At 48.6% G+C, this 17785-nt stretch overlaps 1 protein-coding gene across 1 annotated transcript in view; it reads left to right on the forward strand.

Moving 5' to 3' along the window:
- B3GNTL1 (UDP-GlcNAc:betaGal beta-1,3-N-acetylglucosaminyltransferase like 1) overlaps positions 1-17785 on the forward strand; it is a 292749-nt gene that overhangs the window by 243771 nt on the left and 31193 nt on the right. The window contains exon 9 of the mRNA XM_063456053.1: positions 14245-14369. Coding sequence (XP_063312123.1) covers positions 14245-14369 — 125 coding nt within the window. The remainder of the gene's footprint in view (positions 1-14244; positions 14370-17785) is intronic.

The following is a 17785-nucleotide window of genomic DNA, read 5'->3' on the forward strand; positions in this document are numbered from 1 at the left end:
CAGGGATACATGTAATGTTTGGAGAATCACCCTGAGTGCTCCAGTGATGTTACTGTTTGCCAGATTTATGGCATCCTTTTGGCTGCGACCATAAATGTTAGAAATGTACAGCTCACAGGATCAGCCATTAAACCCTGTGATCCGTATATAGGTGGCTAAAGGCTCATTTGTATTGTAAAAATGTTTTGAGTAATGCTTAGACAGTAAAAGTGGGATGAAAACCGCTTAGTGCACGGAACATTGATGGCAGAAGCAGTTTGTATGGAATCCTCAACCAACGTATTCATTAAAGGAATACTATAAATGTTGGGAATGCAAACATAATTATATTTATTAATTTAATCTATTTTATTGGTGCCCCCCTCACCCATGATAGTTTAAAAATGTAACTTTCCTTTACTCCCTCGCCACACTGATCTTGCCACAGTAGTGATACTGCAGGGGCATGATCTATAGACCAAAACTGCTTTATTACTTAGGTTGTTTTGGTGACTATAGCGTCCCTTTAGTAAAAGGTATGGAAGACTTGGGTAATGAATGAAGGCTAGAAAAACTGCCTTTATTTCCTTTAAAAAGTCGTCACATTGAGGATATGCTGACACTATCAAATGTATATATATAGTATCAGTGCAAACTGCTGTCTGGTAACATGTTCAGTGGCAGGAGCATGCACCTGTCAAGAGGTCATCCATTGAGACTAGAAGAAAGGAGTTTTCACTTACAGCACACAAAATTATTCCATACAGTAAGAAAAATACAAACGTGGAATTCTCTGCCTACTGACATTGTCTTTTTAGATTCACTAGCTATTATTATTATTTTTTTTTTTAAAGGTCTGTATGTTTTGGTTTTTGGAAAAGCAGAATGTTCAAGGATATCCATATGCACGGGAAAAGGTTTTTGATCCAAGAAGAAATAGATGTGTAGAAAAAGATTTAAAAAGTGTCTTTTAAAGGTTGAACTTTATCAATGTAGATTACTATGTAACCGTGATTATGTTGTTCATGGCAAGCTCATCCATCCTTGAAGAAAATGCATTTTGCTGGGACTACACCTACCTTCATCTTGATTCTTTTGCAAAATAATAGCCTGAAACAAAGTTGGGAAAGACAGTATTGTCAACTAAGCAGGCCTGGTCTTTTGACTGAATTGTCCATACTTTTCTTCTCCAACGAATAGATCTTGTTAGTGATTTTGTTAGTGTCCTTCAGCTGTCCATCTTTCCGAACCACTTGGAGGAGAAACAGTGGCATAGATCCATAAAGATTGTCCTTCATTTATCTATGGTACAGAGATCACCGCTGTAGGTATCATGAGAAACAGAGCCAGTCTTAGATCAAGCTGGAAGTCTTGAATAGAAATCAATTTATCATGAACTGTTTGTATGATAGGAATATAATAACAGATCGTTTGCAAAGTTTTTTAAAAAAAACACTTCAACACTTTGACCGTTACAATGTTCTAACAGTCCCCTCACACCTTGGAGTGTAGCTACTGTTCCAGAATTTTCAGGCCCCGGGAAACAGTGAGACAAGGAAAGCTGTTTAATTTCTTGGCACAGCAAGAGGGGAAAGCAATTTTTCTGGTTAATCTGTAAGGAAGGGGATAGAATAAATCAAACCCTTTTTTCCAAACAGACTGACTGTTTTCCCACGAGAGCTTGCTTGTCGCCAGTGGTTCTGATCTACCCACGCACGCTTTCCACTTCTTTTTGTACAGTCTGTCGTTTATGTATTGCTTGTAGCTCAACATTTTGGGCGCGATCACTGTACTAGCACATTTTAGGTTCCAAAATAAACCTGGCTACTTGCGACCCAACGGCCTGGAGAGTGAAATTATTTTTTTATGATTGTAAGATATGATCATAAATAATAATGACTGTAATATGTGTGTGTTTACTTGGTGATTGTCACTGTCATTTAATGTTTAGGCTATTTGCAGTTTACATATATATAAATAGTTGTGCGTTCTGAAGTACAGGGTAGATAGATGGCTATAGAAATGCTTTGACAGTTGTATTGCCAGGAAGGTGTTAGTGACTGGTAAACTCTTTAAAGAACTGAAATAGTTGATATTTGGGTGTAGCTATTACTGGTGGGATTTAAAGCGACCATATTTTCTTAAAGGGACCGTTTTCCTGGCACAGCAGGTCCCCTCTCCAGGGCCGGACTGGCCCACCGTAATACCGGGAAATTTCCCGGTGGGCTGTCGGCACCTGGGGCCGGGCAGACACCTGGGTCTGCTGGCGGCCGCTGGGGGAGGTCTGCTGGCGGCCGCTGGGGGAGGTCTGCTGGCGGCCGCTGGGGGAGGTCTGCTGGCGGCCGCTGGGGGAGGTCTGCTGGCGGCCGCATGTGAAGCTGTGCTGTGCTGGCTCTGCTCCCAGCGTGCAGCTGAATGAGACCGGGGCCGGAATATGACGTCATATTCCAGCCGCGGTCTCATTCAGCAGCGCGCGAAGGCGGGAGAGCAGAGCCAGCACAGCACAGCTTCACATGCGGCCGCCAGCAGACCTCCCCCAGCGTCCGCCAGCAGACCTCCCCCAGCGGCCGCCAGACTCCAGCACAAGTCCCCCAGCGGCCGCCAGCACAGTCAGCAGTCTGCACTGCACGCTCCCCTGGCAGCCAGGTAGGAGTAATGTGTGTTATGTAAGTAATGTGTGTTAATGTGTCTGTCTGTCTGTTTGTCTGTGTCATGGTGTCTGTCTGTATGGTGTGTGTCTGTCTGTCATGGTGTGTGTATGTGTGTCTGTGTCATGGTGTCTGTCTGTATGGTGTGTGTGTGTGTCTGTCTGTATGGTGTGTGTGTGTGTGTGTGTCTGTCTGTATGGTGTGTGTGTGTGTCTGTCCGTCATAGTGTGTGTATGGTGTGTGTGTCTGCCTGTGTCATGGTGTGTGTGTCTGTCTGTCATGGGATGTGTGTCTGCCCGTCATGGGGTGTGTGTCATGGTATATGTGTGTGTGTCATGGTGTGTGTGTCTGTCTGTATGTTGTGTGCGTGTCTGTCTGTGTCATGGTGTGTGTGTGCGTGTCTGTCATGGTGTGTGTGTGTGTGTCTGCCTGTGTCATGGTGTGTGTGTCTGTCTGTCTGTCATGGGATGTGTGTCTGCCTGTCATGGGGTGTGTGTCATGGGATGTGTGTGTGTCATGGTGTGTGTGTGTCTGTCTGTGTCATGGTGTGTGTGTGTCTGTCTGTGTCATGGTGTGTGTGTGGTTCTGTCTGTGTCATGGTGTGTGTGTGTCTGTCCGTCATAGTGTGTGTATGGTGTGTGTGTGTCTGTCTGTATGTTGTGTGTGTGTGTCTGTCTGTGTCATGGTGTGTGTGTGTCTGCCTGAGTCATGGTGTGTGTGTCTGTCTGTCTGTCATGGGATGTGTGTCTGCCCGTCATGGGGTGTGTGTCATGGTATATGTGTGTGTGTCATGGTGTGTGTGTCTGTCTGTGTCATGGTGTGTGTGTCATGGTATATGTGTGTTTTTAAAAATAGTGTTTTTGCTCACCTTTTTTTCTCCTACGTAGCGTGCGGGTCTCCCCTCGACTGGTCCTGCCTCTATGACTAAGATCATCAAGCTTGATGATCTCAGCCAATCCAATGCTTTGCCATAGGATTGGCTGCAAAACACTACACCAATCAGCAGAGGCGGCTCTCTAATTAGGCGATTTAGGCGGCCGCCTAAGGCCTCGCGCTTGCTGGGGCCTCGTGGCCGCCTAAATCACCTTAGGGCAGACTGAACTGCCAGGTCCTCGGTCCATGACCGAGGATCCGACAGTGAGAGGGGACCCGGCGGTTGTCCCAGTATGCCGCCGGGTGGCCCCTCCACATGGTCTAACCACAGGGAGAGCCAGCCTCTGATCTGCAGCTCCGCCGAGTGCAGAGCTGCAGATCACATAATGTGGTTCTCTCGAGCACACAGAGCGTTGCCGCGGGTTACCATGGCAACGCTCTGACAGGCTCTCGCGAGAACGAGGTCTGCAGCTCTTGCGGAGCTGCAGACAGAACAGTCATCCCACCAGACCACCAGGGAGTGCTGCCACTGGACCACCAGGGAATTTAATTGTAAAACAAGGTATTTTAGTGTGTGGAGGCTTGTCACAGCCTTTACACACACTGTCCCCAAAACTGCCCACCCACCCTAACTGCCCCAAAACTGCCCACCCAGCCTCACTGCCCACCCACCCTCACTGCCCCAAAACTGCCCACCCACCCTAACTGCCTCAGCACTGCCCACCCACCCTCACTGCCCCAGCACTGCCCACCCTCACTGCCCCAAAACTGCCCACCCACCCTCACTGCCCACCCAGCCTCACTGTCCCAACACTGCCCACCCACCCTCATTGCCCACCCAGCCTCACTGTCCCAACACTGCCCAACCACCCTCAGGGCCCTAAAACTGCCCACCCACCCTCTCTGCCCCAACACTGCCCTCCCACCCTCACTGCCCCAGCACTGCCCACCCTCACTGCCCCAAAACTGCCCACCCGCCCTCAATGCCCACCCAGCCTCACTGTCCCAACACTGCCCACCCACCCTCACTGCAAACCCAGCCTCACTGTCCCAACACTGCCCACCCACCCTCACTGCCCCAAAACTGCCCACCCACCCTCTCTGCCCCAACACTGCCCACCCACCCTCACTGCCCCAACACTGCCCTCCCACCCTCTCTGCCCCAACACTGCCCACCCTCACTGCCGCAAAACTGCCCTCCCACCCTCACTGTCCATCTACATACACTGCCCCAACACTGCCCACCCACCCTCATTGCTCCAACACTGCCCACCCACCCTCACTGCCCACCCAGCCTCACTGTCCCAACACTGCCCACCCACCCTCACTGCCCCAAAACTGCCCACCCACCTTCACTGCCACAGCACTGCCCACCCACCCTCACTGCCCCAGCACTGCCCACCCTCACTGCCCCAAAACTGCCCACCCAACCTCACTGCCCACCCTGCCTCACTGTCCCAACACTGCCCACCCACACTCACTGCCCACCCAGCCTCACTGTCCCAACACTGCCCAACCACCCTCAGTGCCCCAAAACTGCCCACCCACCCTCTCTGCCCCAACACTGCCCACCCACCCTCACTGCCCCAACACTGCCCTCCCACCCTCACTGCCTCAGCACTGCCCACCCACCCTCACTGCCCCAGCACTGCCCACCCTCACTGCCCCAAAACTGCCCACCCAGCCTCACTGTCCCAACACTGCCCACCCACCCTCACTGCCCCAAAACTGCCCACCCACCTTCACTGCCCCAGCACTGCCCACCCACCCTCAATGCCCCAGCACTGCCCACCCTCACTGCCCCAAAACTGCCCACCCAACCTCACTGCCCACCCAGCCTCACTGTCCCAACACTGCCCACCCACCCTCACTGCCCACCCAGCCTCACTGTCCCAACACTGCCCAACCACCCTCAGTGCCCCAAAACTGCCCATCCACCCTCTCTGCCCCAACACTACCCACCCTCACTGCCCCAACACTGCCCTCCCACCCTCACTGCCCCAGCACTGCCCACCCTCACTGCCCCAAAACTGCCCACCCTCACTGCCCACCCAGCCTCACTGTCCCAACACTGCCCACCCACCCTCACTGCCCACCCAGCCTCACTGTCCCAACACTGCCCACCCACCCTCACTGCCCCAAAACTGCCCACCCACCCTCTCTGCCCCAACACTGCCCACCCACCCTCACTGCCCCAACACTGCCCTCCCACCCTCACTGTCCATCTACATACACTGCCCCATCACTGCCCACCCACCCTCATTGCCCCATCACTGCCCTCCCACCCTCACTGTCCACCTACATACACTGCCCTAACACTGCCCCCCCACCCTCACTGCCCTCCCACCCTCACTGCCCACCTACATACACTGCCCCAACACTGCCCTCCCACCCTCACTGTCCATCTACATACACTGCCCTCCCACCCTCACTGCCCTCCCACCCATACTACCCCAACACTGCCCTCCCACCCCCACTGCCCACCCACATACACTGCCCTGCCCCAACACTGTCCTCCCACGCACACTGCCCTCTCACCCACACTGCCCTGCACCCCACACTGCCCTGCCCCCACATACCCTGTCTCAAACATGCCCTGCCCCAACATACACTGCCCCCACACTAACCACCGCAGACACTGTCCCCCACACTGACCACCACATACACTGCCCCCCACATTGACCACCACATACCCTGCCCCCCACAGTGACCACCACATACCCTGCCCCCCACACTGTCCGCCACACACTCTGCCCCCACACAATTTCTCACACAAAATGCCCCCCACTGTCACACACCCAGCTCTCCCACACACTTTGCCACCCACATGGTCACACACCCTGCCCCCCTACACTGTCATACACACTGCCCCCTCATGCTGTCACACACCCTGCCTTCACTAAACTGTGTCCCACACACCTTGCCCTCCCAAACTGTAACACACCCTGTCCCCCCCACACTATCACACACTGCTCCGCACACTTTCACCATCCTCCACACTACTACCCCACACTGTCATCTTCTTCCTCACTGTCACCCAGGGCCGGCGCGTCCATAAGGCGGCCGCCTTAGGGCGCACCGGCTCTGGGGGCGCCAGATTTCAGTGACCGGCAGGAGGGAAGCGCTCCCTCCTGCCAGGTCACCTTCTGGACCCCCGGCTGGCGGCAGCGTTCTAATGAGAGGCTGCGAGGGAGCTCTAACCTGTCTGCTCTGCTCCCTCGCGCGCCGTGTGCTGATGCTGCGGGAGCCGGAAGATGACGTCATATTCCGGCTCCCGCGGCATCAGCAGACAGCCCGCGAGGGAGCAGAGCAGACAGGTTAGAGCTCCCTCGCAGCCTCTCATTAGAACGCTGCCGCCAGCCGCACGGAAGCCCCACTGGACCCCAGGGACACATCCACACCAGCTCTCCAGGTAGGGAGGCTGGGTGGATATTAATATTTAATTGTGTGTGTCTGAAAGTGTATATGTGAGTGTGTGTGTGTGTGTGTCTGTGTGTCTGTGAGTGTGTGTGTCTGTGAGTGTGTGTGTCTGAAAGTGTATGTATGAGTGTGTGTGTATGTGTGAGTGTGTCTGTGAGTGTGTGTGTCTGTGTCTGAAAGTGTATGTGTGAGTGTGTGTTTGTCTAAATGTGTGTGTGTCTGTGTATGTGTTTGTCTGTGAGTGTGTGTCTGAAAGTGTGTGTGTCTGAAAGTGTATGTGTGATTGTGTGTGTCTGAAAGTGTATGTGTGAGTTTGTCTAAATGTGTGTGTGTCTGTGTATGTGTTTGTGAGTGTGTGTCTGAAAGTGTATGTGTAAGTGTGTGTGTGAGTGTGTGTGTATGTGTCTGTGAGTGTGTGTGTATGTGTCTGTCAGTGTGTGTGTATGTGTCTGTCAGTGTGTGTGTGTATGTGTTTGTCTTTGTGTGTGTATGTGTTTGTCTGTGAGTGTGTGTCTGAAAGTGTATGTGTAAGTGTGTGTGTGAGTGTGTGTGTATGTGTCTGTCAGTGTGTGTGTGTATGTGTCTGTCAGTGTGTGTGTGTATGTGTTTGTCTTTGTGTGTGTATGTGTTTTTCTGTGAGTGTGTGTATGTGTGAGTGTGTATGTGTTTGTGTGTGTCTGTGTATGTGTTTGTCTGTGAGTGTTTCTGTGTGTGTGTATCTGTGTATGTGTTTGTCTGTGAGTGTGTGTGTCTGTGTATGTGAGTGTGTGTATGTGTCTGTGAATGATTGTATGAATGTGTGTGTCTGTGTGTGTGTGTGTTTGTGAGTGTCTGTCAAATCAGTGAGAGTATGTTTGTGATTGAGTGTGTGTCTGTCAATGAATGAATGAGTGTGTGTCAGATCAGTGAGTCTGTGTCTGTCAGTGACGTCTGTGTGTTTGTCATTGAGTGTGTGTGGCTGTTAGTGTGTATACACCACTGAGTGTAGCGTGGCGGAGCGCAGTACACGAGCTTCTGTTTCCTGTACCCGGCCAGACTGAGAGGAGGTGCTCACTGAGAGAGCACTTCCTGTCAGTCCAGCCAGGTACAGAAAACTGAAGCTCCTGTAGAGGGTCTGCTCCGCAACGCTACAAGACAGGTAGGAGGCACACCAGGAAGGGGAGTGTGACCACTAAGAGAGTGGGGGACAGAGAGGGGACAGAGAGGGGAGGGGACAGAGAGGGGAGGGGAGAGAAAAACCAAGGGACAGGGAAAAGAGGGGGGAGGGGAGAGGAACACTAAGGGACGGGGAAGAGGGAGGGGCTAGTTAGGAGGCACATAGGTGAAGATGTTACTTTTAGAGGGGGGGGGGCGGAAAAATTCATCTTCGCCTATCTACCCAAAAATCCTTGCTCCAGCCCTGCTGTCACCCACTCACACCTTGCCCCCATAACTGTCACATTCCTCCACACTGCTCTCTCACCCTGTTACCCTTTCACACACTTGCACCCCATATTGTCAGCCCCCAACACTGTCACCAATACATACAGTCACACCCCCCCACACACACACACACACACTGCCCCTGCACACACGGTCACCCTTTCCAACACTGCATCCCACACTCTCACCTACCCACCGTCACAATTCCACACACATACAGCCACCCCACACACTGTCACCCCCCACACCCAGCCTTGCTCACATTAACCTCTCCTAATCTTGTTGCTCTCACCCCCTCCATCCATACCACAATTACCGCCCTCGCTCTTCTACACTCACCCTATCACATTAATCCCCCTAATCCTATCACACTCATCTTCTCTCATACTGTCACACTCACCCCCAACCCTGTCACACTCATCCTTTTTCACATTAACCCTTTCACGTGGGCCCAACCATGCCACACTCACCCTGTCACGTAATCCTGTCCGGCTCACTTTCCCTTTGCCTTGTCACACTCCCTCCTCCAGCCGTGCAACACGTAACCCATAACCCTGTTAAACTCATCCCCTCTTCACCCTATCACATTAACTTCTCCTATCCTGTCACTCATCCTGCCTAGACATGCCACACTCACCCTGTCACATAACCCTCCCTCATCCTGTCACTCTCACCTCCCCTCGCCCTGTCACCCTTTCTCCTTCAACCGTGCCACACTCACCCCAACAGTGAATACAGAGACTAGCTCTTGATAAAGGCGCCACATAGCGCCGAAACGCGCGTCGAGTTAGACGCTGGGGTGTTGGGGTCTTTTTTTATTTTAACATGTCTGGGTCTCTCTGGTAGCGATATGTCTCTTAGCGGTTAATAGATTTAGGGTTGTATCCTGCCTGGCGTTTTTGCCGCACAGTTTTAGGAAGGCTTTAGGAAGGCTTGCATCTATTTACCTACCTCCTAAGGGTTTGCCTCTCAGGCACTGCAGTTATATTTCGAGTTATATTCAGGGACTCCTCTGCTGATATCTCCTATTTCTGTTAGCCCGTAATTACTCTGTCCTGTTCGGATAGGGCTAAATAGCATTTGTAGTACCATATGCAGTTAGGAGTTTAGGCTATCTACCCCTCTTTCTCGTAACTACAAGGAGGGTTTCATATTATTATTATTTTCTAACTTTATACATATGGAGCTTGCCTTCCTAAGTGTTCTGTAAGTTGGGGGCTGTTTAGAGGTGTCTCCACAGTGGCACTGACTCTCAGTCCTACCTGTACCTACATAACTTACTATAGAGGTCGCCCGCTGGCTTTTTTGCTGCCCTCAGACAATTATATAGGTGACACCTCCACCTTGACTGTTAGTCGTACTAGGTGGGCAGCTCATACCAGGGGCTGACTCACTTTATGGTCTACAAAGGTGACCGCACTACGCCTTTAAACTGTGCTTATGCAGTGGAGGTTTACTTACGTACCTTTAAGTCCTCCATCTGTTTATACTACCACTAACCCACCGCTGAGTTTGACTTGGCCTATCTAGCCTGTCGCTTTTATATGGTCCCCCTGCGATATACTCCACATATAGTATATTACTTCGCAGGGGTATACCTACGTGATCTCCAATTTAATTTAATTTACTTTATTTAGAAGGTTGAGACCTAGTGCGTGTTGCACGTGTTTCCACATATATACCCCCTCTACCCCTCCCCCCCCCTTTTCCCTTTTTTTCACTGTTTATCTGCACCTCCTTGGTTTACCAATTTTTGGTTTTTAGCAACTTAACTTCTTATTAAAGACTTTTTTATTTTTTTGTACCTACTTACGCTTACTTGCATGATGCAGCCATGGGACTTTAGTTAATTTTGTACCCTCCTGTATGGGCACACCCTCGATTAGTGGTCTTTGGAGGCAGGGCCCTTGCTCTCCCTTCCATCTACCCTAATACTTGGGATTTCTTCTTCTCTCTGTATCCAGCGCTGCAAACCTGTCATACATTATAACTACAGCTCATTATACACACAATTCAACCCTTATATGTTTTTTTACTATGAGTGTTAGTGGGGGGCCTCTTGTTTGAGTTTCGCCTAAGGCCTCATAAAGTCTAGAGCCGCCACTGCCAATCAGCATCTCCTCATAGAGATGCATTGAATCAATGTATCTCTATGGGGAACGTTCAGCACCTCCAGAGTGTGGAGGCCCTGAATGTAGGTGCACTGACACAGGAAGCACCTCTAGTGACCGTCTGAGTGACTGTCACTAGCGGTGTCACTTTGAAGCAATGTAAACACTGCCTTTTCTCTGAAAAGTCAGTGTTTACGTTGAAAACCTGTAGAGACATGTTATAGATACCAGTACCACTAGATTAAACTGTGTGTGTGCGTCTATATCAATCATCTGTCATCTGGGGTGGTAAGATATAGCCTTACATATTACATACGGCAATATATGGCGCAATGACTTATGGGGCTGGCATAACATTTTTTTCCAGGGCTGCTTTGTATCCCCAGTCCGGCCCTGCTCTCTCCCTCCCACCCCTCATCCCAGTTTGCTGAAGGGGTTAAAACCCCTTTAGTGACTTATGTGTATCCAGCGCTGGGTCAGGCTCTGCCTACGCTCCTATTGAGCATGCGCGGCCGGAGGCAGGGGAGACTGCAATGATTACACTTGCAGGGTTAAGGGTAGTGGGAGTTGGCACCCAGACCACTCCAATGGGCAGAAGTGGTCTGGGTGCCTGGAGTGTCCCTTTAATTCCATGGTAAATGGCCATTACTCTCAGAATACTTTGTCAAGTAAAATATGGCCGGTATCTGCCCTGGAAAGAGACTGGAGTTCATTCTTTCTTGTTGAACTGAAAATTGTCAACAATGTCCCTGGTGCATGCGCAGTTGATGTTTATTAAAAATACATTAATTTATAAATATATATGATCGTTGTTTTTTTTTTAATTATTATTATTTTGTTTTCAATGCAAACAATGCCCTTATATTTATTTAGCATTTCTTACACAGATTGCTTTACATAGCTTAGGGATATTTAGATATAATATTTCATAATCTACACATTATTTTAGCGTAGATCATGTTTTAGAATCCCGTACTCCAGGCGTGTTGACAGCACGCGTGCAGTTCAGGGACTCTATCCTTGCTCTGATCATGAGCTCACATGCGCTGGTCTGCCGGAGATTAGTGGGAGCTGCACTTCCAAGTGGTACTTGCCACCATTTTAATGGGACTGTAGCTCCCACTAAGCTGTAAATCCTAGGGCTGCCAGAGTTAAGTCCTTCTTTACCATACACTGCCCCAACACAACCCACTAGTACTCTCCAGTACTGCGGTTCCATATTAAAACTAGCACTTGTCCCCAAATAGGAGCCCTTGGTGTGTCGTAGTAATAAAGTGTCCACTCTCACATTGAGATTAGATGTGGACGTGACAGAGACATGAGACTGTGCAGGGAGGGTTCAATCAGAAGTTCAGACAGGTCTCTCGGAAAGTGACTGTACAAAGATATTACAGTTTCATTGTTGGATAATACGTAACATTCTGCTGGTCACAGAGGGACAATCAATCATAGATGTCAGCCGTGGGAAATATACAAAATTCAGGAATTAATGTCTCATTATTTTATACAACCATGCTCCCACTCCTTTTATTGAACTCATGGGTTGCGATCCTTTTAGAACAGAAGACTGCAGCAGGCCTTTCTATGTCTCTGTTACGCTATCTTCACTCCTGGTTGGTCTTGGAAATGGTCCTGTTCTGTTATGCAAGTTCTTAAATTAAGCAGGGCTGCTGGTTACTCATCACTGCTATATAATACAGTGTTATATCTCTCTGCAAATACTAAAATAAATGTTATTGCTGTATCTAGTGAAGGTCTGAATTAGGGTGATAAGTTAACTGCAGTTCACGTTCTGCTATTTACCAAGATATATCCCACTGTGGTGGAATCTCGGTAAAAATAAATTTAGTAGGCCGAGATTACCACGTGGCATGTGTACGTGCATATACTGGTGTATCGGTCGGTTGGTTGCACGTGGCAAAGATACGATCAGTAGTGTACGGAGCATGTGCGAGAATACAGGATGTAGTATTCCCCTCCTCCATTGTACTGGACAAGCCATGCGGTCAAGCAGGAAGTTAGTTCTTGTTCGTTTTGATTGGTTATGAGAATGTGCGGGTGGAGCTTAATATGGGAGGAGTTATGTGCCTATATAAGGAGCCTGCACTATTGTCCGGGGCTCAGAACTTGTTGTATTTTGGTGACACTAGTCTCTCTGAGTCCCGATCGGTGAACCGAATAAAGAATCTCTTCCTTCCTGAAGAAACCTGTGTCCATCTCTCTGTGCTTGGCTTCCGTCAGTTTCTCCGGTATCACCACTAGAACGCTTTCAGATTAGGCTGCTGAATCAGCACAGTTGCCATGTTGCATCAACCCTGCTATGTAGAAGTGTGAGATTCAGTGTTTAGTGTAAGGAGTAGAGCTGTTAGGCTCAGTGTACGGAGAGCTGCAGGGTTCCAGCTTTACACCACAGAGAACTGTGGGTTCAGTGTTTTGTCTGTTGAAAGAGACATTGTTCAGTATTCATCCAATGGAAGGCTGCAGGGTTCTGTCTGTGGAGAGCCGTAAGGCTCAGTCTACAGAGAATTGCAGAGTTCAGTGCTTAGCCTGCGGAACCTGCAGTGTTAAGTATTGATTATTAAAAAAGAGCTGCAGGGTTCAGTATGGATTCTGTGGAGAGCTGCAGGGTTCATTACTGATTATATAGAGAGCTGCAATGTTTAGTATTGATTATATAGAGTGCTGCAGCTTTCAGTATTGAATATATAGAGAACTGTGGGGATTAGTGTTGATTGTACAGAGAGCTGCGGGGTTCATGATTGATTTTATAGAGAGCTTCGGAGTTCAGTGTTGATTCTATAGAGAGCTGCAGGGTTTAGTATTGGTTGTATAGAGAGCTGCAGGGTTTAGTGTTGATTCTATAGAGAGCTGCAGGGTTTAGTATTGGTTGTATAGAGAGCTGCAGGGTTCAGTATTGATTCTATAGAGAGCTGCAGGGTTTAGTATTGGTTGTATAGAGAGCTGCAGGGTTCAGTATTGATTCTATAGAGAGCTGCAGGGTTTAGTATTGGTTGTATAGAGAGCTGCAGGGTTTAGTGTTGATTCTATAGAGAGCTGCAGGGTTTAGTATTGGTTGTATAGAGAGCTGCAGGGTTTAATGTTGATTCTATAGAGAGCTGCAGGGTTTAGTATTGATTCTATAGAGAGCTGCAGGGTTTAGTATTGGTTGTATAGAGAGCTGCAGGGTTCAGTATTGATTCTATAGAGAGCTGCAGGGTTTAGTATTGGTTGTATAGAGAGCTGCGGGGTTCAGTATTGATTCTATAGAGAGCTGCAGGGTTTAGTATTGGTTGTATAGAGAGCTGCGGGGTTTAGTATTGCTTCTATAGAGAGCTGCAGGGTTCAGTATGGATTCTATAGAGAGCTGCAGGGTTTAGTATGGATTCTATAGAGAGCTGCAGGGTTTAGTATTGCTTCTATAGAGAGCTGCAGGGTTCAGTATTGGTTCTATAGAGAGTTGTAGGGGTTCAGTATTAATTCTATAGAAAGTTGCGGGGTTCAGTATTGATTTTATAGAGAGCTGCGGGGTTCAGTATTGATTCTGTAGAAAGCTGCGGAGTTCACTATTAGTTGTATACGGGGCTTCAGGATTTAGTAGTCAGTCTATGAAGATTTGGAAAGTCCTTGTGACTAGAGACCTCTGTATAACTTTAATTGGCTTGTTTTTGGGTATGCATTCCACAAAACGAGTACACTCTATGCCTTCAGTATTTGTTAGTTTGCCATACATGTATCATTCAGACAGGATCATTTTTCTTTATTTTTTAAATTATTTTTGTATTTAACTTTAGGGAACTCCAGAGGACTTGCTGTTTTTTTACGAACATCTGCGCAAGGATGGTGGAGTACATCGGGTCAACGAATGTCTTCTTCAGTATCGCTACCACGAGAAGGCGGCAACTCATTCCGTGTCTGAGTGAGTCTCACATCCATGAACAACATACACTGTGTATTTCAAACAGTACAGTTAATTACAGCACAATCTGAGCCAGTAGCATGCAGTGTATTGCTGTAGGTCTCGGCCAGTAGCATACAGTGTATTGCTGTAGGTCTCAGCCAGTGGCATACAGTGTATTGCTGTAGGTCACAGCCAGTGGCATGCAGTGTATAGCTGTAGGTCTCAGCCAGTAACATACAGTGTATTGCTGTAGGTCTCAGCCAGTAGCATACAGTGTATTGCTGTAGGTCTCAGCCAGTAGCATACAGTATATAGCTTTAGGTCTCAGCCAGTAACATACAGTGTATTGCTGTAGGTCTCAGCCAGTAACATACAGTGTATTGCTGTAGGTCTCAGCCAGTAACATACAGTGTATTGCTGTAGGTCTCAGCCAGTGGCATACAGTGTATTGCTTTAGGTCTCAGCCAGTAGCATGCAGTATATAGCTTTAGGTCTAAGCCAGTAGCATACAGTGTATTGCTGTAGGTCTCAGCCAGTGGCATACAGTGTATTGCTGTAGGTCTCAGCCAGTAGCATACAGTGTATTGCTGTAGGTCTCAGCCAGTGGCATACAGTGTATTGCTGTAGGTCTCAGCCAGTGGCATACAGTGTATTGCTGTAGTTCTCAGCCAGTGGCATACAGTGTATTGCTGTAGCCTGTAGGTCTCAGCCAGTAGCATACAGTGTATTGCTGTAGTTCTCAGTCAGTGGCATACAGTGTATTGCTGTAGGTCTCAGCCAGTGGCATACAGTGTATAGCTGTAGGTCTCAGCCAGTGGCATACAGTGTATTGCTGTAGTTCTCAGCCAGTGGCATGCAGTATATTGCTGTAGGTCTCAGCCAGTGGCATACAGTGTATTGCTGTAGGTCTGAGTCAGTAACATACAGTGTATTGCTGTAGGTCTCAGCCAGTGGCATACAGTGTATTGCTGTAGGTCTCAGCCAGTAGCATACAGTGTATTGCTGTAGTTCTCAGCCAGTGGCATACAGTGTATTGCTGTAGCCTGTAGGTCTCAGCCAGTAGCATACAGTGTATTGCTGTAGTTCTCAGTCAGTGGCATACAGTGTATTGCTGTAGGTCTCAGCCAGTGGCATACAGTGTATAGCTGTAGGTCTCAGCCAGTAGCATATAGTGTATTGCTGTAGGTCTCGGCCAGTAGCATACAGTGTATAGCTGTAGGTCTCAGCCAGTGGCATACAGTGTATTGCTGTAGTTCTCAGCCAGTGGCATGCAGTATATTGCTGTAGGTCTCAGCCAGTGGCATACAGTGTATTGCTGTAGGTCTGAGTCAGTAACATACAGTGTATTGCTGTAGGTCTCAGCCAGTGGCATACAGTGTATTGCTGTAGGTCTCAGCCAGTAGCATACAGTGTATTGCTGTAGGTCTCAGCCAGTAGCATACAGTGTATTGCTGTAGGTCTCAGCCAGTAGCATGCAGTATATAGCTTTAGGTCTCAGCCAGTAACATGCAGTGTATTGCTGTAGGTCTCAGCCAGTAGCATACAGTGTATTGCTGTAGGTCTCAGCCAGTAGCATACAGTGTATTGCTGTAGGTCTCAGTCAGTGGCATACAGTGTATTGCTGTAGGTCTCAGCCAGTAGCATACAGTGTATTGCTGTAGGTCTCAGCCAGTGGCATACAGTGTATTGCTGTAGGTCTCAGCCAGTAGCATACAGTGTATTTCTGTAGGTCTCAGCCAGTGGCATACAGTGTATTGCTGTAGGTCTCAGCCAGTAGCATACAGTGTATTGCTTTAGGTCTCAGCCAGTAGCATACAGTGTATTGCTGTAGGTCTCAGCCAGTAGCATACAGTGTATTGCTGTAGGTCTCGGCCAGTAGCATACAGTGTATTGCTGTAGGTCTCAGCCAGTAGCATACAGTGTATTGCTGTAGGTCTCAGCCAGTAGCATACAGTGTATTGCTGTAGGTCTCAGCCAGTGGCATACAGTGTATTGCTGTAGGTCTCAGCCAGTAGCATACAGTGTATTGCTGTAGGTCTCAGCCAGTAGCATACAGTGTATTGCTGTAGTTCTCAGCCAGTAACATACAGTGTATTGCTGTAGGTCTCAGCCAGTAGCATACAGTGTATTGCTGTAGGTCTCAGCCAGTAGCATACAGTGTATTGCTGTAGGTCTCAGCCAGTAACATACAGTGTATTGCTGTAGGTCTCGGCCAGTAGCATACAGTGTATTGCTGTAGGTCTCAGCCAGTAGCATACAGTGTATTGCTGTAGGTCTCAGCCAGTAGCATACAGTGTATTGCTGTAGGTCTCAGCCAGTGGCATACAGTGTATTGCTGTAGGTCTCAGCCAGTGGCATACAGTGTATTGCTGTAGGTCTCAGCCAGTAGCATACAGTGTATTGCTGTAGGTCTCAGCCAGTAACATACAGTGTATTGCTGTAGGTCTCAGCCAGTAGCATACAGTGTATTGCTGTAGGTCTCAGCCAGTGGCATACAGTGTATTGCTGTAGGTCTCAGCCAGTAGCATACAGTGTATTGCTGTAGGTCTCAGCCAGTAACATACAGTGTATTGCTGTAGGTCTCAGCCAGTAGCATACAGTGTATTGCTGTAGGTCTCAGCCAGTAGCATACAGTGTATTGCTGTAGGTCTCAGCCAGTAACATACAGTGTATTGCTGTAGGTCTCGGCCAGTAGCATACAGTGTATTGCTGTAGGTCTCAGCCAGTAGCATACAGTGTATTGCTGTAGGTCTCAGCCAGTAGCATACAGTGTATTTCTGTAGGTCTCAGCCAGTGGCATACAGTGTATTGCTGTAGGTCTCAGCCAGTGGCATACAGTGTATTGCTGTAGGTCTCAGCCAGTAGCATACAGTGTATTGCTGTAGGTCTCAGCCAGTAACATACAGTGTATTGCTGTAGGTCTCAGCCAGTAGCATACAGTGTATTGCTGTAGGTCTCAGCCAGTGACATACAGTGTATTGCTGTAGGTCTCAGCCAGTGGCATACAGTGTATTGCTGTAGGTCTCAGCCAGTAACATACAGTGTATTGCTGTAGGTCTCAGCCAGTAGCATACAGTGTATTGCTGTAGGTCTCAGCCAGTAGCATACAGTGTATTGCTGTAGGTCTCAGCCAGTAGCATACAGTGTATTGCTGTAGGTCTCAGCCAGTGGCATACAGTGTATTGCTGTAGGTCTCAGCCAGTAACATACAGTGTATTGCTGTAGGTCTCGGCCAGTAGCATACAGTGTATTGCTGTAGGTCTCAGCCAGTAACATACAGTGTATTGCTGTAGGTCTCAGCCAGTAGCATACAGTGTATTGCTGTAGGTCTCAGCCAGTGGCATACAGTGTATTGCTGTAGGTCTCAGCCAGTGGCATACAGTGTATTGCTGTAGGTCTCAGCCAGTGGCATGCAGTGTATTGCTGTAGGTCTC

The sequence above is a fragment of the Pelobates fuscus genome, chromosome 5 (assembly GCF_036172605.1).
Source record: "Pelobates fuscus isolate aPelFus1 chromosome 5, aPelFus1.pri, whole genome shotgun sequence".
In the NCBI taxonomy this organism is placed as follows: Eukaryota; Metazoa; Chordata; class Amphibia; order Anura; family Pelobatidae; genus Pelobates; species Pelobates fuscus.